The sequence below is a fragment of the Balearica regulorum genome, chromosome 6 (assembly GCF_011004875.1).
Source record: "Balearica regulorum gibbericeps isolate bBalReg1 chromosome 6, bBalReg1.pri, whole genome shotgun sequence".
NCBI classification, from domain to species: Eukaryota; Metazoa; Chordata; class Aves; order Gruiformes; family Gruidae; genus Balearica; species Balearica regulorum.
Genome location: NC_046189.1, coordinates 4,080,836 through 4,103,279, shown reverse-complemented (window position 1 = coordinate 4,103,279; position 22,444 = coordinate 4,080,836). Strand labels below are relative to the sequence as shown.

Sequence of the window (22,444 nt, the reverse complement as noted above, 5' to 3'; positions counted from 1 at the left end):
AAACATGACTTGGGGCTTCCTGCTGTTTGTCTGCCTGTTTCTCTCACAGCCGCTGCCCCTTATTAAAGGAATATTGAGGACCTCCTCCCCCAGATCTCTGTTTAACAATTCCTAGGATTACTGGGCTGCAGTTTTTGCTCCTCTCTCTGGGACAGATCTAATATATCAGATGCTGATGCTCAACAGGATGATTTCTTCTGGATAGTCCTTGCAGCATGCCTTCTGCTGATGTGTTTCCTGCCAGATTTTAATGCCTGTAGGAATGTTCTTCCAAGGGGAAATGGATGGAACTTAACCATGAAGCTAAGTTTGGAGTAATGCTAAATGAATTTACAACCCAAATACAGTACGAGAAAGAGCAAAATTAAGCAGATTTCCAGGACTGGTGGAAAGCCTAGCACCGCACTCGGGGGTGATTCATACTCCTGCCCTCCATCCACATGCACGAGGCTGCTGAAATCAGCAGTCACAGAGGGAAGAACAGATCCTTTATGCTACAGGCAGCTTTCGGTGTGCGTTTTCCTAGTGCCAGCACCGGTATCTGGAAGCAGTAGTACTGATAAAGTATCCCCAGGAGGAATATAGATGGAAATCCCTTTCAAAATGTCATCTATTGTGTGCAGCAGTAACCATCGGTCTGCTCCCCTGTTAACAGTTTTAAATGGATGGGCACACATCTTTAATTCCTTACCTCCTCTAACGTTGTTTGACTCACTGAGAAGTGTCTGATATCGAAGGCAGCTTTGCTGGCTTCCAGGAGATCGAATATGTTTGCTACCCCTCCTGCAGAGACCGGAACGTGATACTCCACCATGTTGAAATGCCGATCCTGCGTGGGGTAAAGTTAAGAGGTTGCTGCCTACAAAGAGCCAACGGATCTCACGGCTGTCTGGCTGAGGATGAAAGCAAAGAGGAGCCGAGCCATGGGAGAATGAAGGGGCAGAGGGTGTGTTCTCTCCTTTTGGCTCCCAAAGGTGAGGAATATTATTGTCCAGTGGGAGTCTTTGTGGTTTTTTGTGACTGGGAGATGATAGTTAAGCCCCACAGCTGGAAGCTTGAGGGTAGCCACAGCATTTTCCAGCTCTAAGTCTGCCGTTTTGATTAATGCACAGATTGGATTACAGACAATGGATGGGATTTGTGACACGCTTACTCTAGTTTTAGAGTTACTGGAAGCACCCAACCATCTCATTACCCACTGAATATAAAGTGCATGTCCGTGCGGTCCAGCCTTCAGTGGGACCCTTCACAGGGGCAGAGGGTCACCTAAGAGCTGCCTTACAAGGTCACTGCAGCTGTTTGACTAGGGTTATTTAAGCCACCAAGGAATTTGGGTGCGCCAACCCCTTGGACAATGTTGCTGATAGCACTGACAAGCGCATGTGTAAGAATCCCTTACACTGAGAGCATGGATCTGCGTGCACAGTGTGTTACGAGATGTCTATCTTGCAAGATCCTCTTGGTTAATTTGAAGGGATCAAAAGGGCCTCTCCTGAAAGCATTTGTCCTGCTTACCTTCAGGCATGTATTTGGAAAGTGTGACTTCATGAACTCTGTAAGCATCTCAGTGCTAACTGTGTTGCTATTTAAGTGCATCTTCACAGTGAATCCTCTTCCAAACCTACGGGGAAAAAGAAAAAAAAAATCACAATTAACACAGTAGGAAAGAGATACAGATAAAGAAAATCCTTTGAGAGTGCTGCAGAGCCTCTTTGGGGAAATCTAATCCAGGCAGAGTGCAGCTTGAATGGGGTCAGGGTTGTTAACCTGGAGTGAATCTTAATAAGAAGCCAAGCTATTGTGACAACTAATAAAATCAAAGCTCAGCCCTAACATGCTTTTCACATTTTCAGCAGTGAACAGATTACTTTGGAGAGGGAACACGTCTCTGGGAAAAAAGGCTGTGAGAGAGTAGAAAGCGAGTTAGTTAACACAGAATTTCAATGGTGTAGCAAGAAACAAACCAGAGAATGACGTTATTTTGATGCCCTGTTAAGAAAGGTCCCGTGTTCTGAGCCCTCCAAGCTGTAGGTTAGTAACTCCATATGCTGTTCAGTAACAGCGACATAGGTACATTTTACTGACCTGCTCTTGATATGCTGCAGCGAGCCAATGCACTGAAAACTCCCGTTCACCATAATAGCCAGCCTGGTACAAAGGGCTTCACACTCTTCCATGCTGAAAAACCAACCAAGAAACTCATGACTCATTGAGCAGATATAGAAAAAAATTAGTTATTTTAGTGATCAGAGAACATTACTGACACCCACATTCAGCCACAACAAACCCCCCCAAACCTGTCACAGCTCGGTGCCCTGAAATTCTGCGAGGAGGAAAGGGGAGTGCGAAGGACGGGCTTCTCCATACCCCTGCAGCCCCTGAAACTGGAAAGAGAGCCAAACCAGCCCTACCTGTGGGATGTGAGTATCACCGAGCACTTGTTCTGCACTTCCTCACTGATGATTTTCCAAAGGTGGCGTTTAGCATTTGGATCCATTCCAGAGCTCGGTTCATCCTATCAGGAAAGGCAGAACTGAATGTAAATTTGCACTCAAAAATCTGATCTCCCCAACACTTGCGCTCCTTTTAGGTTCATCGTTAGTGTCGTGTTTGCTAGTCAGGACCCACAGGAGAATTACACTAGTACAGACCAGGGAGAAGGATTATCTTCAGGTGTATTATGGATTTGACAGAGACATCCTACGCTCCCTTCAAGCAGAAGCAAGTCAGCTTGACTAAGAGCTCCATCCTTGCCGCCCCTTGGAACTGCACAGCTCCCCTGGTGACTAGTAGAAACTCTCAACCTCTGTTGGACTCCAGAGGAACTGACGGGCTGTGGTAGCACCATCTGTTTGAAATATCCATGGACACCACAGCATAACCTCAGACAAGAAGCTATCAGACAAGAAGCTATCAACTGGCACTTAGTTCCCACGTGCACCCGCATTTTGCCTCCCTCTCAATACGCTGCCAAAGCAACTGTTGCATTTCTTCATTTCACGAGACAGTATGCCAGAGATGAAATTATGCATTGCTGATGAAATCGTTAGCCAATTTCCGATTGACAAACTGTTATTGCTGAGGACAATGCCTTATATAAGGCAGAAATAAAGCAGCTTGGGTCGAGGCGGCAGTCAGTACGGAGGAAATCTCCCCACCTTCTCTTTTTATTGAGATTTTTTTTTATCTCCCAAAAGCAGGTAGAGTGCTGGTGTATGTGGTAAGAAGTAAAGGCAGCAGCGCTGAGCTCGATACAAGTTGGGGCAAGGGAGATTTATGTCCAGCGGGTATCAAATTTAATATTGAGAAACCTGCTCACAGAACACTGCACATATTCAAAAACACAGCAAGTGGAAAAAGGGCACAAAAAGGTGTATTTTAACAGTAGCATATCTCATGGAAGCACTGGAAAGTTCAAAGTGAAAGACAAAAGGGGAAGCCAAACCTAGAAAAATAGTTTCATGTTCTGATCCTGAGGGAAGTTGCTCCTTTGCTCTCCTACAGATTTGGAGGCTTGGATGCTGCTTTTCTTCCTGTGCAGGGCAGTTGATACAAAAAAAAAAAAAACCCCAAACAAACCAACAAGAAAGAGCTGGGAAGAAGGAGAGTTTAATTGGCAAATATAGGACCTATTTTTGACCTCTGAAAGATGCTAAGAGGAAACCAGCAGACTCACCACTCTCTTATGGCCTCGAGGAAAATTTGGGTGCTTGCTAAAATCTAAACTTTCCTCTGATGCACATGTTGTCAGGCTAACTACGGGCATTTGGGCAGCATCCCGCAAGCTGTGCCTGAGGAGGTTTTGCTAGACTGTCAAAGTACCTCTGCCAGCCCAGAGATCTGCTCCTCTTCCCCCCCAACAAGGCCCCCATTTCTCACCAGCAGCAGAATTGACGGATTCCCAATGAGAGCCAGAGCGGTCGACAATTTTCTGTTGGTGCCGTAACTGCACAGAGAGGTGACCCTGTCTTTGTAGGCCATCAGATTCAACCTGTGGAGGAGCTGGAGTACAACCTATGGGAGCAAGAGTACTGCTTTCACAACAAAATCCAGGCATAAATTACCACGTGGATATCAATTTATCGAAAGACTAATTAAATCAAGGTAAAGGCTCTCAATAATTGGAAAATGCTTTAAGTCAAGCCCTGGTGTTACTCACTCCTTTGATCTCTCTCTCTGGGATGCCGTGGAGCCTGGCATAGTAATACATGTGCTCTTCCACCGTCAGCAAGTCATCCAAGGCATCTTCTTGAGGGCAGTAGCCAAAGAGTGACCAGTGTGCCTCGCTAATGTCATTCAAGGACCTACATAAGGAAGTCAGCAACTCATTTTAAACACACTGAATTGCCAATGCACTCTCGAATCAGGAGAGAGAAAAAAACACCCCTTCTCTTGCTTCCTACCCCCTTCCCCAACCCTTGAAGGAAAATGCTATGAATTTGCAGACCTTCAGCTTTCAGGCTCTCAGTTCTGCAAAGAAAGAATTGTATTTGCAACGTCCGTTAGCCACGATGTCTAGTATATAGCTGTCCAGCACCTCAGAGGGCGCAGCTGCCACCAAGCCCGCTCCTGTTAAAGAGCACTTTGAGATGAGTCCTGCCGGGCTCCAGATACTGGCTCCGAAGTGGGAGCACGCTCAGCTGAGGATCTGAGTCCGATCCCTTTTGCAATGGAACAAAGTGGAAGAAACACCACCGAGAACAGCAGAGGTATGACAGCAAAATGCAGATCCCCAGGGAAGCAACTGTGCCATCGTACAAGGATGAAATTCCCTGCCTTATTTATTTTTGCTCTGTTTTGAATGTTTTGTTTGAGACAAATTTCTTTTTATTAGCCATCCAGCCTTAAAAACTGCTCCCAGGCTGATCTGCTCACATGCCTTCCCCAGAAATCACATCCTCCATACCCAGAATGATCCTGGATCTGCAACCTTCCGCTGGATGCTCCGATATCACCTGTCAGCATCTTAAAGATGGTCGTCTTTCCAGCTCCGTTCACACCAAGCAAGCCAAAGCACTGGGTTGTGGGAAAGAAAAGTAGAAATGTAAACCATGCTGTATTTAGAATGCAGAAATATTGCTCCAAAATGAGTGCTCAGTGCATCTTGTCTCTTCTTTTCTCTGGACCCTTGAGCAAGATGAACTGCAAAGAGAGGCAGAGGAATTCGGAGCATAGGAACGTTATAATGGAGGTTGTTTATGGTGCAATATACTGCAGCTTATATTAGGACCGTTTGTTTAATACGGTGAAGAAGTGAGGATGTGTCTCTAATAGGGTCATTCCTTTTACTGCAAGGTGCATTTTTGCAGTGAGCTCGTCTGACAGGCCAAATCCTGATCATCTAATTTGTGCAAAGCCTCCCATTGACAGGAACAGAGCTATTCACAGGAATGAGGTGAGCGAGGTTTGTGCTGTCATTGGTAAAACCTTAGTGCAACAGAAGATTTTTGTCAAATAATCTCACTAATGCACTACATTAATAAGATTAAGCACTGGTTCCCTGAAGCGCGGTTCAGTATCTCATGCTAAAAATCTGTTTTATTGCTAAGGTTGGAGATACGCAGTTGTATGCTGCATAAGCAATTACCATTGCGCTGATAATTACTATTATTTTGATATCATTAGTACAGACCAGCTGATGTGAAAGTCCTCATGCGTTGGGCCCACTGCAGACGCACAGCATCGATCCAAAGCTCTTCCCCACCTCAAGGTCCAGGCAGGGACAGTATGTGTGCACAGTCTGCGGTGCCAAACACCAGCGTCGGGCTGACTTTTGCCAGAAGTTAGAAACCTTGATGCCAGCTGTGGTTTGGAAAAGATCCTCTGGCACAAAGAACAGCGCCTCAGCCTCGACGCGAGGCTGCTGTCCTCCTGCCCAGCACCCTCCATCCTTCCATACGCCCAGTATCTCAGTGGGACTCAGGCAATTAAAATAATGAGGTACCAAGGATTACTTCCAACCTCCCCCACAAGTCAGGTGCATCTGGTCTCCAGAGGCCCCATGAACTTTCCTCTGGGTCTCAGAGGTGCTCTGTGCGCTCCTGTCTTTTCTCACTAGTCAGTGTTTTTGCAGGTTACTGCACTGACATGACCAAAATAACATGGGGTTTTTTTTCTTTAGAGTTAGATTAAGTTCTGATTCACGAAAATGTGTGTTCAGCTAAAGTGATTTGTCTTTCCCTGATGGGAAAATACAAGCAGATAAGCCTGACTCGCTGTCTCACATGCAGTTTAGGTGAATAATTGCAACTGGACAAATTCTGCTGTCTTTATTTACCATACGGTAATCGACAGTGACCCCCCGGGACTGCACCATGCTAGGTGCTGTACAAACACAGCATGCAGACACATTCTGCTCTGAATTCAGCTCCATCACTGTCCCATCACCCTTTCCAGGGCCTTCAAACTGTCACTTGGTGTCCCAAATCCACCAGGAGCCTTTAGTCCCTACCATAACACCAATCCATACATAAGGCAAAGGAAGGAAGGAGGAGGTCAGAGCAGAACAAGTCGTGCTGGGACAGCAGCAAGGACTGGGAGAGAAGATGACAGTGGGACTGTGGATCTGTTCCAGTTTCCCTGCCCAGGGTGGAAAGTCCCTGCAGCCTTTTCCCCTCGCTTACCTCTCCAGCAGGAATCCCCAGGCTGATGTTTTTCACAGCCACGATGCGTTTGTGAGGAAGATGGTAGATCTTTGTGAGATTCTGGAGCTGCACCACGTCAAAGTCAGCTTTGCCAGACTCCACCCGGTTCCTCTCTGCCTGGACATCCCCGTCCTCTTCAGCCGCAGGTGGCAGAAGTGATGTTTTGCCGTGCACTCTGTCAAACAGGAACCTACGGGAAGGGCAGAGAGGGGACCTTACCCGCTGGCAAGCAGACAGCAGTGGGCCTGTGTGCTGCTTGGGACACTAAGAGGCCTTCCCGCGAGATCCCAGGGTATACAAACACACACACAGATATACAGATAGTTTCTATTATCTCCTGATATTTGCACTATTTAGGGAATTTAAAACCTCAACGTTCTCTTTCTGCCTAATTTTTTTCCTCTTTTTCAGCAAATATTCTGAGCTGGAGGAGGTCCTGCCTCATAGACGTACCCGTAATGCAGATGACAGGACTGTTCTCGCTCCTCCCTGCGCACACCCAAGCCAGAGGAGATGGGGAGATTCGGAGGAGGCTGCCAACGTGCTGACTCCCCTTACCAACCAGCTGAACATCAGCCTACCAAACCCAGAGCCCTGAAACAAGGGCCATAGTCTCAGCCAGCAAGGACTACCCAGGGACTCTGGTAACCTATACCTCTATTAGTTAATAGTCTTAATTACTGGTAGGTACTGGGACTGCTGCCAGAAAAAGCTTACTCCATGTTTGCAAAGTGTCTTGGAAATTTATGGGCTTCATAATTGACAATGATGGTACGAGAGCCCAGAATTAAACCACTGAGCGCTGGCTTGGTCTGTTTTCCTAGCGAGGCTCCAGATGTTACTTACTCTAGTATGTTGTTCCAGACTCTCTGAATCATCCTGTCATGAACTGTAAGACGAATGGCAAAAAACACAGTGCCCTGGATAAACATGGCAAAGAGCTTGGATGTGGTCTTGTCCAGCTCGAAGGTTTTGTCAGGGTAGTCCACTCCATAGGCCTTTAAGAAGCCCAGCAGTGCCTGATCCTGCGACAGTTCAATCAAGCCGTAGCCAAAGCAAAATTGTGGAAACAGAAGGAACGCATGCCTTAAGTTTTCAGCGAGATCACGCAAGCCCTGAAAAAAAAAAAAAACAACACCAAAAAGCAGCAGTCAGTCACTGTTTTTATTCATGGAATAAATTCGTAGGTTTTACTGTGGGACTGAAGTGTAACAATTACATTGGGATTTGCTTGTGTCTCAGAGCAGAGATAAATTGAGAGCAAAGAACTCTGGAGACAGCTCATTTCACAGGCACAAGGTCAGAAAAGTCAACAGGCAGCTCGGAGGTTGTGATCACCCATAGTAAACAGCCGCCAGCTCCCGGCGCAGTCCCCAGTTGCTGCTCCAGCCGCCTCACCCTGTGCATGCAGCAGCCCAAAACCCACTCGTGAGCCAGAGCCGAATCCTGCCGCCAAGCTGCACTGTGCTCCCAAAACTACAGAGCTGCCATACCAGCCTGCTGCGGAGCACAGCCCACTGCCCTGGAGCATGGTCCAATCTGTTTTCCTTGGACAAATATCTCCGTAAAACACAAGATGTGACTTTAATAGACATAGAAAGGCTTTTCCAGGTAATTCATGACAAAACAGCCCCATGTGTGGTCTCACACTTACGAACTCTCGTACGTAGAGATTTGGTACTTTTCTAGCAGAAGGCAGGATTAGTGCACACAGCAAAGTGGAGAGGCAGTAAATTCGCATGGAAAGAGACTGACTCCCTGCCACTGGGGCACAGGGGGATAAAAGATGATCATAATGGCACATCCCTAAAATCCAGGGGGTTGCTAAACAACCACTGTCTGGCTAGAGAGAAAAATCCAACCCAGCTATTGTTTTACATAAAAAAAGGAAACTACAGGTAAGGTGTACATTTTATCCCAGTGATTCCCAGGAACACCTCAGTTTAAGAGAAGGCTTTACTTTAGGGAATCATCACTGTTTCCAAGTCATTTTTCATCCTTGCAGGGAGAAGATGATTGCATTACTGGATCTAGATGACAGACAGCCGGTGCTGGGCTTAATGCAGCACCTGTCAGACTCAGGGCAATGACATCTAGTTGTCACTCTCCACGGTTCATGTTGCAAGAACTTTGCAATGGTTCAAAGTCCCCATCGACTTTTTATCAAACACCTTCACCCATCTCCTGCCCTTCCCTGCACGGGCAGTTTTCTACCTCTCTTTTTGTGTCCTCTCCTCTGCCACCACCATTTCTGTCTGCTGGGGGTGCAGATTTACAAAGAAGCAAGATTCGTATTTAACTCACGTCCTGTCTACAGGGAACCTCATTTAGTCCTGTGACTAACATCCTCTCTGCTTGTCTACCTCAAATACCTTGAAGCCAGCCAGCTGCTAAGGACCTGATCAAACCCACCAAACTCAACAAGAAGCCTCCTGTTGTTTCACCAAGGGTTTAGGATTAGTAGGATTCCTACCTGATCTGTGGCCTTCTCCTGGGAGAGCAGAAATACAACCGAGTGAGTAATGATGGTATTGATGCCGAAAAACAAGTTGACGCAGACGTAAACGATGAAGGCCATTCCTGTTTCTTTGAAAAACCCAGCCAGCAGGTACATCCATGAAAACGTTGCATATCTATAAATTGCCAGCAGTGCAGAGAATACTACAGTGACTCAGAGTGCGACTGAAAACAAACAGCTAAAGACCTCAGACAACATAACAGTTCTGGTTTGGTGTGTGACTAGATTTCCATATTACAGGAGCTTAAAGGAGAAAAAATGGCTTTGTATCTGTTAGAATTTGGAGAAAAAGTTTTGTCATACGTACTTTGAACACAGGGCCCCAACTGAAAGCAGACAGACTGGGCCTGGAGGATTCAAAGCCAGGGAGGAAGTTTAGCAAAATTCAGGAAAATTTAGCAATTGTGGGGTTTTCTCCCTCTCTGATTTTGAAACGCTTCTATATCTTCAACTTTGCAATAGTTCAGTAAGCATCTGCTTACAGCTTGGGCTGTCACTGTGACCTTGAATATTTCATACCCTCACATAGAGTTTGCTTTGAATAAAGCAAGCATGACAACCGTAGTTTAGCTCACCGCTCCTGGAAGGAGCAACTAGTCACCGTTTGTAAAGTGCACGTTGAAGAAAAAAAGCCCATGTATTCCTCCCTTGGATCCTAAATTGCAGCATCCTGCAATATGCAGTTCCTCACTCCATGCAATGGTATTTAAATAACAAAGCTCCACACTTACCCAAACAGTAGCAGCAGAAGAAATACTGCCAGTAAGTTATTGTTGTTGCAGAAAGCTGGTATCTGGAAGGATGAAATAACTCCTATCGAGAGTCCAATAGGGACCATAAAAAGTACCTGAAAAACAATATTAAAAAGATGTTATTAGGATGATAATTCTTAAAATATTTTTCTAGAATTACACAGAAGCAACAACGCCAGGTCTGAACTTGGTCCCACTAAGGGAAACCAAACACAGGTGGGGTCTCCATCAGGACTTTTGGGAGTCCTGCAAATGAATTCCCACAAAGCCACTGTGAGTAGGCTAAGCCTCAACATTCAGGACTGTGGGCAGAAAGTGCCTTAAAAAAAAAAAAAGGTTGCGAATAAAAAATACCCCTTTGGGTTTTCTGTTAGCCTTGCAGTCAGACCACTTCACTGTGCCCTGTAAATCTAGTCTTTATAATGTCGAGTCAAGCCAGGGCCCTACCAAATGTCTGCCTCGAGCGGTTCCCCTCTTCCCCAGCAGCTCCAGGATTTAACAGAATTTACGGGCAGGAATTCACTGAGAAATATCAAGTTGCCGAGAGCGCTGGATTAGTTTCAGCCCGCTGAATACTGGTTGTGGCAAGGACTCTGGGGATTTTTCCACAGGCTGATTTACAAATACGCAGCGCTGGAGCGAGGGGAAGCACAGACCTGCCCCATCCTCACCCCTGCGCTGCGGCTCAGGGCTGCCCTGCCAAGCCAGACTGCACCGCGTTGCCTTCAGACCCCTTTCAAGGCCCTTGTGCAAGGCAGGGGATCACGCTGGCCCCTATCAGCAGGCAGTTTAGGCTATTTAGTTATTAGGACTGCCCTGTAAGCATGCGTCAGTGTTAGCAAAACACCTAGAAGCTGAGGCTGTGCTCCACAGAAGGAGTCGAGGCTCACATGCCCCAAGGGATTTCAGCCCTTGGCCCTCACTGCATCAAAGGGGGCCGGCCGCCCAAATGCCCTTGAAGATTTTGTATTTTCAGGAACTGATGATCTCACTGGGATTTTGGGCACTAGCAGAACTGCATCAATAGAAATTTGTCGGCTGCGTAGAGCTCATCGCCATTACAGCATAGCTGGCAATGCCAAAGCTCGCAAGCAGAGATAGCCTGCACTTGCAGATCTCTAACTATGTGAGGGTGTGACACCGTGCACTGAAGGTAATTCATAAGACACAAAGCACTTTAGTCTACAGACTCCGTGCATATTTATCCTCGTAGCCCAGCGATGCTTTCCAGCAGTGCTATTAACCCTCTTTACCATGAGGAAACTTAACTTCAGGGAGAACAAGGGCATGCCTACGCCACGTAATGCAGCGCAGTGCTGGGGAGCTCAACTATCTATAGAAACAAGGTGGTAAATCTATACAGCGCAGTGCAGCACTGTAGAAAGGAACTTGCTCATAGGCACATAGCTGCATTAGTAGTTTTCCGTGGCTTAAAAACCTCTATAATACATAATCTTAACGAGAGCATTCATCCCAGCAATGGATTTTTGCCCAACAGGGGACTGTCAGCTGTGAGATGTCTGCTAATGTCACAGCCTGTACTCCAAAACGGCTGTAGCCTCAAGCCCCAAAGCCTCACCCCAGATGCGTACAGCCCGCGTGACAACTAATCTAGCCCTGCAAGCTAACAGAAAAGCAGCTTGCTGCTTGCATGTTAAAATGGAAATCAAGCTCTGGCCTGTTCTGCGTTGCTCTCGTATAAATGTGCTGAGTGTTTTGCATACACTCGAGAGAGAAGGAATGCCTTCGCTTAGCAAAATCCAGTGTTGCGGTTCACATTTAATAGTCTTCCATGCCTTGGAGAACAATTACTGCGTAACACTCTTGGTAGTAATAATATTAAGAAGTCTTGGCAACCAACTTTAAATAAAGAACTTTTTTCTTCCCCCTGCTGTGTAATGCTGCTCTCGGTGCATTTAAGAACGTGAATTATTTACCAGATCATAAACGAAGTTAGTCACCCAATAGCTCGTCATCCCCATGCCTGAAATATGCTGCAGTTGTTTGGCTTTGGTTTGATGTTCTTTTACCACGTAGAGCACAAAGCTTGCCGTTGTGATAGAGTAGCCAACCAAAACAGACATGGAAACTATGATGTCAAGTAAGCTGTTGAGCCTGGGGAGAAAGTGGAGAAAGACATAAATGGTGAGTCAAAGCGGCAGATTTCCCTCATTGCAGAGACGTTGTTCAGAGCTCGGAAGCAAAGAGGTCCTGATTCTGTGCCAGCAGCTTTTGCTGATGGTAATTACGCCAAGGAAAAAGGACTCACGACACTGAGTCGTAACACTGTACCATAGCATTGATTGGAAAGGCCAAAAGGGAAATGATGTAATTATTATTATTGTGCCAAAGCGCAAAAACGTGTGTTGCTGTAACTGTGACCTCCAGATCTATATGGGATTCCGCAAAGAAACCCCACCAGGAATCTGCAGCTCTGTGGCAAGCAGGATGCTATTCATGTGTAGAGGGAATGAAGACAAGGAAGAGAGTGGTTTCATCAGTTAGAGGAAGATACTCAGTAATTTAGGCTGCTTTATGGTTTCCAAGAAGCTGGTTTGCTCCTTTTAAATCTAAACAGTTCAGGCATCAGCCAAATGAATCTTCTTACATTACTTGTTCTTGACTCTGTCCTCCGGGATATGGGTGAGCTGATAAGAAAATACCTACAAAAACAAAAAGAAAAGACATTGAAAATATGGTAACTTAAAGCTTCCTTCACCAGTTCCTGAGACTGACGGTAAAAACCAAGCAGAGAAGAAAATCAGATCAAAAGCTGGTTTTTGCTCTGTCATCTCGGAGTGATCTTGGGCAGAATTTTGAGCATCCTCTTTTTTTTTTTTTCCTGTGACTTCACTTTGACGCACAGCAGATCTGAAATACAAACCCTAAGCCTTGTTTCTTCATCTCTCTGGCTGACAGTATCATTCACTTCAGTGAGAGCACTCCCACACCTCAAATTAGGCACACGCCTGTGGGTCCATGTATTTTAGGTTGGATTCCTCAACAAGGACACATTCTAAACTGGTGAATATGTTTTATTTTAAAAGTTGCTGCTTGATGATCTCACTGCATTTCATTTGTTCTTTTATCACCAGAAACAAATCATTCCCTGCTGGCTTTCTCTACAACTATTATCTTCTTACGATATATGTCTTTCTCAATACGGGCGTATGTTGAGAAGCTAGCATAAACCCAAGTAAGCTGCACACACTTTTGTTCCCAGTTTGGCAATGGGTTAATTCTGAACTATTCTGTCTTGTACGGCTAGAAGAAAAAAAAGAGTATTTTGTCCAAAGGAACTAGCAAAAATCCAGTTACTGCGTTGGTAAGCCCTGTGTGATGTTTTCCAAAAAAGATCCCTTAAAAATGGGTTTGTATCATGCACAAGCTGCGAGAGAGAAATTTTCTGCTCATGTGCATTATGTTCAGAAGATTCGGGTTAAGTACTTCTTTACCGAGAAGAACACCTAGCCCAAAATATACTACTATTGTTCATCACAGCGCGTTTGTTGTTTGGAGGCCATTTGTACCTATAAACCCAGAGTTTTCTAACAAAAGGAGGAACCTGGGGAGCTCTGGTGGACCAGTTTCAACCGCTGGTGATGGTCTCTGCCTTGGTCCCACCAAGACGACAGCCCAGTCTCTAAAGCACCTGAGAAAGGGTTTAGGCTAAGATTTTTATGTGCCTAAAAACTGAGGTTCTCAAACCGTATTTAGGCACCTAAGTAAACACCTCAGTTCTCAGGGAGTGCTGGGGGACTTCCAGCTGCTGTTAAATCCAGAGAGATTTGCTAGAAACATGCCACCTCTGAAATTTAAGCTCCTTAGAGCCAGGTGCCCGACTTTCAGCAGTTATACGAGGAAGAACTATTCTGGGCTCTTTGCCCTAAGAATGAGCACTCTGACATGGGGGCCAGAAAGGAGCAGATTATGAATTTAGCTGACCAAATGCCATAGTGAGCAAATAAATTTGAAAGGGAATATTTCATAGGAAGTTCATTTTGGAGGGCGGGGAGAAACCCTCAGTCTTGCCATCAGTGAGAGAAATGGAATTAAAATCTTGGGCTGCTGATAAAGCCACACAAACAGCCAGGCAATGTTTCCCATCTCTAAAAAAGAGAGAGAGAGAGAGAGAGAAAGATACCGTCTGTCTAATCTGTTAATACTTCACTATAAAGCCATTTTCCTTTACTGAAGCTTAGGCTAGAAGTCAAAATTTCCATTTCAATGCTTTCTCTTTTTTGTTGGTTGGGATTGAGAGAAGAGAAAGCACAATATACGTAAGTCAAAAGCTATTATGACTTGCTTAGTGACAGGGTAAAAAGCTTTTTATGTATTTTTTTTTAAATATACGCAGTCTAAGTCAAACCTCTAAAGCAGGACTGGCACCTCTTTCAAACTGCTGAAATGACAACACACTTTTATCCGGCCATTTCAATGGTTCTTAAACTGTCATTTATTTGTCACAACAACAAATAGATTTAGCTGTCAGGAACATACCACGCAGAACGTCTGTTCAATTGTATTTCAGACAGGATTTACACTACCCCAGGGGAGCTATCCTCGTCCATTCATTTTATTTCCCCCATTCTATGACTTGGATCATTAGTGGGAAGCGGAGAATTATCTGTCTGGTCATTTACTACTAAGCATTTCTTTCCAAAAACGCATAAGCAGCAGGACAGATGCAATAAAAACTGCGGCGATTCTTTCCCACTGAAAATTGTCATTTTGCTGGTATAAAACTTTCCCTGCGAAAACTTTCTGACTGTTCACACGAGCTTCCTGCCTTTGCTCTCACTACAGCATGTGTTGGGAATACAGAGACAGGGCAGAAAGCTTCACTGCTTAATAATTCAGCTGCTCTGGGATGTTCCTGCCGCTGGAAGCGGCTGGCTCAGGTCTCCTCTCTCCGCACCCGGGCAGGGGCTGCAGCTTTGTGATACACTCTTGCAGTGCACACCAAAGAGCTTGAACCTTCTGACCTGGAAGGCACGCTGCAAATCTCAAAGGCACCAGCCAGTGGGTATTTTAGGATGACGTCAGGGATGAGGCACTGGTTTGGCTGGTTGGGAGGGGAGTTTCAGTGCATCGGTACGTGGAGGTGGGAAGAGACATACGCTGTTTTGACTTGTAATCAGCGTTCTGCTGTTTCTTTAATTCATGGCATGACACTCAAAGCTTCAGCCAAGATGCCTTTTCCATTATAGTTCAATTCAGACACATCAGTGAGGAACAGTCTTATGAACAAAGAGAGGCTGTCACCTATTTCACCGTCACCTGGAACGGCAGGCCTCTGAGCTGAGGGGGGCTAGGCATGACCAGGGCATGGCTGGAAGGGCACCATTCGTCAAAGAAAAATCAATCGGTAGGGCATTTCTGCCCACAACTGCCACTCTTGTCAGATCCCATAAATCTCTGTATACAATTTCTCAAAATGGCATCAATATAAATCTCTCTTCTGCCTGCACCCGCTCCATCTCTAGAGACGGGCATACATACATGCACATATTTGTGCCTGTCCTGCCCCCTTAATGTAGGTGAAAACACAAATGGTAAGATAGGATGCCCTGGTATATCAGCAGGATTTTGGGTTTGTGTTGTATCACCAAGGAGAACCTATGAGAACCGATAACCCCAAATGGGCTACTAACACTCCTTGGAATCTGTGTGTGTCATGTGTCAGAGGAAAAATATAGCTGAAAATTATGTTTCTCACTTAATCTCACTCTCATTCTCATTCAAACAGAAACACGCAGATACTCGCACATCCTGAGCTGCTCTCAGCAGAAGCGTGACATATTAAAATTTACTAACTAAAACCACCCCCGGAGATGACCTAAAGTAGCTTTTCTATGCATAACTAATGGGCACCTATCAAGAGACAGCTATTTCAGTACCATGATGAGAGGCAATAAATCAAATAGCAACCACTGGGCATTTTTTGGATGAAGTGTTTTATGTACGAGCTGGGGTCTTCCCTGTCTAGCTCTCCTGAATCTTTGATTAGATAAATATGTGATTTACTCACGTTTTTCAATTCCTTTTTTAAAGGAATTGCGTAATTGGGAATAAAGAAATTACCTCATTGAAGTGAAGGTAAGTGTTGTCATAGATTTCAACAGAAACAGGATATTCTTTCCAAAGGGGAGAAATTATCTGCTCACGTAAAGGGACACTTACCATATCTGGAAGTCTCATTTTTTGGCAAGTTGGCTCGAAGAATGAAGTTGTTCAAGCTGTTGAGATAGGCTGGAAGGCTGTGATAACCTTCGGGATTATACCACACCTGCAAACAGTTGAGAAATTGAAACAATTTGGGAGAGAAATTGTTACTGATAACATTCTGGTTTGTTCTGCTCGCACAAATGAATCATTCCATGGTTGTTATCTAAAGTCATAAGCTCTACAAGTTAAAGTCCAATGATTAAACCACATCAAGTACCAAACGAGTATAAAAGCACATTTCACTTTCAGCACAAGCAGCCCCATCAACTTCATTTGCCTTCTGGGAGAGAAGAAAAAAGCACTAGCTGGATATATGACATAAAGGATACAGACACTTGTTTTCTTCTCTGTAATAAGTTACTCAGATCTGATGAACATCAGTGGGGAGACTTCCCAAAGAAGACTAAGCAGTCCAGTGCCTAATAGCGCTTGAAAGCCAGGGGAAAAAAGGTTGCTTTAGGGCAGAAAATAGCTAGTCGTCACCTTCTCATTCAGCAACAGCCCTTCCCTCCCCATGGTAACTTTTCTTACCTATACCACAATAAACCCTGAGGACAAAAATCAGATCACAGGACATGGACTTTGGGGGGTTTTACCATCACCTACTTCAGGCACAACCCACAGGACCCAGCTTGGAGGCGTAAGTTACCTACCAAAGCACAAAGAGCTTCAGCTATTAAGGTTAGAGGCTTAAACACAGCCCACAGCATCCACCTTTGCATATGCCCCAAGTCCCGCCTGCTCAGTGATTTCATTCTCCTTGCCCTAGCAGAGCTATACTAGAGTCTGCCCTGCTTCCAACACTATCGAGGTTTCCAGGTATTAAATCTGACACGTGATAAGCAAATAGTAATGCTTTCAGATCTAAGATTGGATGGGTGAAAACATCTGCAAATTCATTACATGAACCCTGAGTGTTAGTGCAACAATAAAGCCTGTGACTCCCTTGTATTGGAGCCACCTCTGAAAAAAACGCTGCTCTTGCAGGAACACTCTCCTGGTAGCTAGGTTTTGCAATGAGATCACAGGATCTTGTCAACTCTCTTGCATTTCCCTGCTACTTCAGATTTCAGCCTTGGTGCTTTTAATGCTGATGCGTTACAACATTTTCACTGAGCAGAAACAGGGAAATGGGTATATCGGAACGCACCAGCCAGCCCTAGTTAAGATACGTACATTCTCTCATGAGATAAAGGTGCTACTAATTGATCTTTTCATCTCTGTATAATAAAATTATGACAGCAGAAAAATTGCCTCCTGCGAGCAAGAGGTGTCAGACCAATAAAGAGGAATGGGGAGAGAAAAGGAAGTGAACTGCAAGTCACCTCTCCCACGCCAAGCTGCAGATTCCAGAGGGTTTAGCTTTATTTTCTGAAATAGCCCTGAACTCAATGTCACTTCTCCTGGTTCCCACGCTTGGACAAGCAGCTGGAGGTTAGTTACCTTAGTCAACGTTCTGTTGGGGGGCACCGGCCTGATATCGAACTGGAGATCTGCTGTCAAAGGCAGCCCGAAGCTCCAGCCACCATACCTGAGTGAAAACCAGAGGGAGACGCATTGCTACCCTTAATTAAAAGCTTTAATATCATGTTAGCATGCCACTGTCACCCCAGTTAATTCTAGCTTGACTTATAAGAACTTATCCCAGCACGTAGTGTGCTGCCAAGCCAACACTGCTGCAGGAGCCCTTATTGAGGGGGAAAAAAGGGAAACAAACTTGGCAGCACTGTCACAAAACTGCACTGAAAGCCTCCATCTGAGAAACGTTTTGGAGCTCTATGGACTCCTAACCCGCATGCCTACCACCTTGGAATAAGATGACAGCTTCTTAACCAGATGAAGAGCTCAGTTTAAATCAATGGCAGATGAACATATTCCTTGACAACCCTAATGGCAGGCTATTTTTGCCCCAAGACATGCTGCGCGGCTGTGTTGCAGAGTCCAGACACGCTAATAGCTCCAACAGCCCCATGGTGCAAGAAAATGTTCAGCCTCTAATTTCACTGGAATGGATGCACTCGTTTAAGTGAAGCACACACTCAGACTCTTCAGAGATTCAAACTTGGAGGAAAGTCTCTCCCCAGGGTTTACTTCATGATAGGCTGTGTCAGATTTTCCTCTTTTTAAGCATTTCTGAGCCAGACAAAGGCTCGTCTGCAGATCCAGCCATCAACCTATCAGGTGATTGACAGTTATCCCTAGGCTATCTCTGCTACGATCAAGCAGAGCACTTGCACAACCTTTAACCCCATGATTGCAGCATGTTTTACCTCCTTTCACCAGATTCACAGAGATTAGGAGCAACGAGGCCCTTCTACACCCCTACTGCACTGTCACCTCTTGGGGCACAGTGGATATAACATGTACCAGAGGCTGCTCCCAGTACAACTCAGAGGAGAGGGACTGGAGATTTATGCTGTACCGTTTTTGCAGGAAGTCTTTGGTAGTTGCCAGAATGTAGGTCTCCACGTCGTGCCCTGTAAGGTTGTAAAGTGTCCGCGTAGAGAAGGTCCTTCTGTGAGGGGGCGTGTAGTTCGTCTGTGGACACGTCTGAGCGGAGACAAATGAACAAAAAGTGTGTCTGTGTTGTAACTAAAAACTAGCGTATCGGGACAAGATCGAGAGCAGGTAATGCAGCATTCTAGTCCTGGGACCAATTCCTACAGAAGCTGGTGATTCACAAAGACACACAGCATACATCCCTGCATGCCGCCCTGAACATATTTAGCGAGGTGCTTCGAAACAACCTTTGCTTAAATCTACACTTCAGTTCTACTGACATCAGTGACCTTGAAATGTGCTTCATGCTACACAGGGATATTTTTCCTGAATTAAGGCTGATCCTACTTAGCAGAGCATCAGAGTGACTGCACAGACAAGAGGGCAAAACAACTCATGGAGCAGAAAACTCCGTGGTGGCCTCAAACTCTCATCTTGCATTTCACAGCAGCTACAGCCTAGGTTTTTGCTTTACTGTCAGTCATTGGGAATATTTTCCAGAGCTTCAGAGAAATCTTGGATTAGTCCTGAATATATAATTTAACATGCTGAGGGTCAAAGTCACATCGACTGTTTTGTAAGGTTGAAACGTCCTGCTAGACAGGATACAGGCTGCTGTTTTCAGCTCATCCATAACAAAAACTCTGGCCTCCCCCATTGGGTATCTGTTCACAACTTTGCATCAGAATACATAAAATAGCTTCCTTCATGCTGAGGAACACCTGCCTGTGCCTGCGAGAGGTGAGAATCAGCTTTGAACATCATCTTGACTTACTGGAGAAATGATGCCAATACTTTTAATGATGTGAAATTAAGTGTATGTCCAGAAAACTGCATTTATTTATTCTGCATGCAGAATAGCTGAATTTTAAGGAATGACTAGGAACATTCAACTAAGTACATGCTTTATCTTACAAATGGCATCACGCTGCGCCTTCAGTCTGATTTCCTACCGGAAGACGGCTGAAGACAGGTGAACAGCACTACAGGGAAGAGAGGTCAACTTCAAACTGGACTGTAAAATTGTAACATCCTTGGGACAGAATCTGCCTTTTCCCCATGTGCTCGTAGAAACACTAGGCCCAGCAGTGCCCATATCTGGTTCTGTATGTACCACCATAATGCAAATAACTAATATTATTAATCATCGCTATTTATGATATGGAGCAGAGTAAAAGCAGATGGATCTATACTTTGCATAAAGTTAAATTCTGAAGAGCAAAGAGCAATAATAGCTGTGCTTTCATATAATGACAGTGCTTGTATAAAACGCAATTTTCCTCTTGAATACAATGCAATTTTCCTCTTGAATACATGTTCACCTCTACTAAACGGGACAATCATACAACATTCAAAAACACCGTTAAACCTTTTCCCACCATGGGGAAGGCGGCAGATATATTAGCATGTGAATCTTCTGAGGATGCTGTTTCCTTTCCTGACCCGAAACTGGTGCAGACAGTGGTTATCCAGTATAGAAAATCAACAAGGCCAAAAAGGGACAGGAGGAATCCGAACACTGAGATCCCCTTAGCATCATGCCTGCCAACAAAACCACTCCCAACCTACAAGGCCCTCCCAAATATCCCCCCGAATCCCTTTTCTTTTGGGTTTATTCCAATTACCTGGATGCCATCTGTGCAGTTGCAGGCAGAATACTTAGTTCTCTGGTTTCCACTGATAATCCACTGGCCAAGCATGTCCTCCTTTAAACACTGCCTGAAAATGAACACATTTTCCTCTGAGGTTCTCTATGCTCAGGTGTGCAAACGAAGCTAATTGCTGTCATGTTTAATGACAGCAAGGATGGCAGCAAGCAGCTTCAGCAGAAAAGCAGACCTTCTTGTCAGCTCTGGGTGCTTCAGGGAATACCCATCCTCCCGCCGCCTTCGGTGCCTCTCGGCACTGCCCTCTCAGCGCCCGGAGTCATTCAGCTGGTTAGAAGAACTCCAGACACCACTTCGTTCCCACAGCAGGCAGCGTAAGGAGTTAGCACGCGAAGGCCAAACTCATCTCACAGTGCAGAAATAAGGGGCGTTGTCCCTGCAGTGACCGGGGAGTCCTGCGATGGACTGTATAGACTACACAGTCACTGTAAATACTCAGTATAAATATTTGCCCGCAGATATGTGGCACGCATGAGCGTGCAAGTCTGCCCAGGATTTTACTACCAATTCCTCGAAAATTTGTCTGCAGAGCCCGAAACAAACCAGCCCTCACGGCACAGCTTTTCGATACAGATAACAGCTACGCTGAGAACTTTCTGGGTGGGCTCAGTGTTATAATTGGGATTACTGGGGAGGCGAGGACTACTTCCCAGATACGAGAATAGCTTGCTCTCGTCCTGGCGTCCTGCCACCAACAAAGCTGCTCTCTTACTACTGATAGTAATAACGGAGTCCACTTGTGGTGAATACTTCTTGAAGCAAGCAAAGAACACCAGTGTTGAGGTCCTGGGACTGTGTGGAAGTCCCAGTCTCATCCTTAAAGCACAGTATAGTTTCCTGTCTTCAGGAATATCTACGGTTCCATGCCGGTGGAGGCAAGCGTTTGCTCCAAGCTGCACAGGAGCCACGTAGGCTCTCGGCAGGGCTGAGGTCTGCTTCACACCAATCATGACTACACGGCCCCCCGTTCAGAAACGACTCGCACCCCGCCAGCTCAAGTCTGTGAGCAGCACAAGCTTGCGCCTCCCTGCAAAAGGCCAGTTAGGCATCTCCTAAGGAGCTGAAAGAGTCTGCAAGTCAATCAGAAGAGAGCCAGGAGATGGGTTTTTTTTTTCCTCTGCACATGGCACCAATGTATGAAAATTCTGCAGATGATCAGAGATGGTTATTAAGGTCTAATGGCTAATAGCGTTATGTCAATTCTCTTGCAGATTCGGAATTTAAATGGAAGAAAACCAAGAACTACTTACGAATTGCTTTCATTCATGCATGTGTTATCTGTTCCAGGGAAAGCAAGCATCGAAGCGACTAAAGCATCTGTGGTTTCATTAAAATTCCTAAGATTTAACAAATTAAAAAAAAAAAGGAAAAAAGAAAAATGTTCAACATACTTCCACTACCACTGAGCAGAGGAAAACTGTGTCTGAATGAAACAGGATTTATTTAAAGATGCTAAATAAATTGTTATTTGTGGGGCTAGCCCTGCAACCACATAAGGACATGAGGGCAGTCACACAGGTTTAAAAGGACTGCTCATTGCTTAGAGCTGCACAACTACTCCAGTGATTTGCTGCCTCTACATCTAAGCAAGGTACTGATGAAATTTTGGACAATCAAGATTCTGTTTCCAGGGAAAACGCATCTACTGCAATTTTCAGGCACTACTCCCAGTCTTGTCTCAATCAGGTCTCTCATTTGTGAAGTCCATTTGGTTTTGGTCTTTCATGAAGACGTTTCTTGCTTCTGACCCGGCTTTCTAGCAAGGATCCGTCAGGAGAAGCAGAGAACATTAGGAACAGAGGACTCGGACATGCAGTTCTGGCTCATTCCCTCATCTAGCAGTACTGAAGGGGAAACGCACGAGCAGTCCTGGGAAAGAACACTTACGAGCAGACGTGCTCGCTTTAGAGCTAAATTTTATATTTCTGACTTAAAGCTGAGAACCACTGGAGAAAGACAGCAGTTCACATCACAAAATCAGAATGATACAAATTATAATCATTTTGGTAATAGGATTTTTAAGCACAATTACACAATTCAGTAGTGACATCTTAATCACACTGAAAACATGCATGCCCTACAAATGACTGCGTGCCTCAGACTAGTGGGGCCTGGGCAGGAGAGCGTGTCCTGTAC

General features: G+C 45.2%; 1 protein-coding gene across 1 annotated transcript in view; it reads right to left on the bottom strand.

Moving 5' to 3' along the window:
- The window catches only part of ABCA12 (ATP binding cassette subfamily A member 12), a 65,570-nt gene that overhangs the window by 1,316 nt on the left and 41,810 nt on the right, over nucleotides 1–22,444 (bottom strand). The window contains exons 34-51 of the mRNA XM_075755784.1: nucleotides 21,559–21,645; nucleotides 20,267–20,360; nucleotides 18,565–18,692; nucleotides 17,586–17,673; nucleotides 16,098–16,203; nucleotides 12,523–12,577; nucleotides 11,852–12,029; nucleotides 9,894–10,009; nucleotides 9,118–9,277; nucleotides 7,491–7,759; nucleotides 6,624–6,834; nucleotides 4,907–5,016; nucleotides 4,160–4,304; nucleotides 3,880–4,014; nucleotides 2,412–2,515; nucleotides 2,086–2,178; nucleotides 1,516–1,621; nucleotides 692–829 (exon numbers count right to left, since the gene is read on the bottom strand). Of these exons, the coding sequence (XP_075611899.1) occupies nucleotides 692–829; nucleotides 1,516–1,621; nucleotides 2,086–2,178; nucleotides 2,412–2,515; nucleotides 3,880–4,014; nucleotides 4,160–4,304; nucleotides 4,907–5,016; nucleotides 6,624–6,834; nucleotides 7,491–7,759; nucleotides 9,118–9,277; nucleotides 9,894–10,009; nucleotides 11,852–12,029; nucleotides 12,523–12,577; nucleotides 16,098–16,203; nucleotides 17,586–17,673; nucleotides 18,565–18,692; nucleotides 20,267–20,360; nucleotides 21,559–21,645 (2,323 nt within the window). The remainder of the gene's footprint in view (nucleotides 1–691; nucleotides 830–1,515; nucleotides 1,622–2,085; nucleotides 2,179–2,411; nucleotides 2,516–3,879; nucleotides 4,015–4,159; nucleotides 4,305–4,906; nucleotides 5,017–6,623; nucleotides 6,835–7,490; nucleotides 7,760–9,117; nucleotides 9,278–9,893; nucleotides 10,010–11,851; nucleotides 12,030–12,522; nucleotides 12,578–16,097; nucleotides 16,204–17,585; nucleotides 17,674–18,564; nucleotides 18,693–20,266; nucleotides 20,361–21,558; nucleotides 21,646–22,444) is intronic.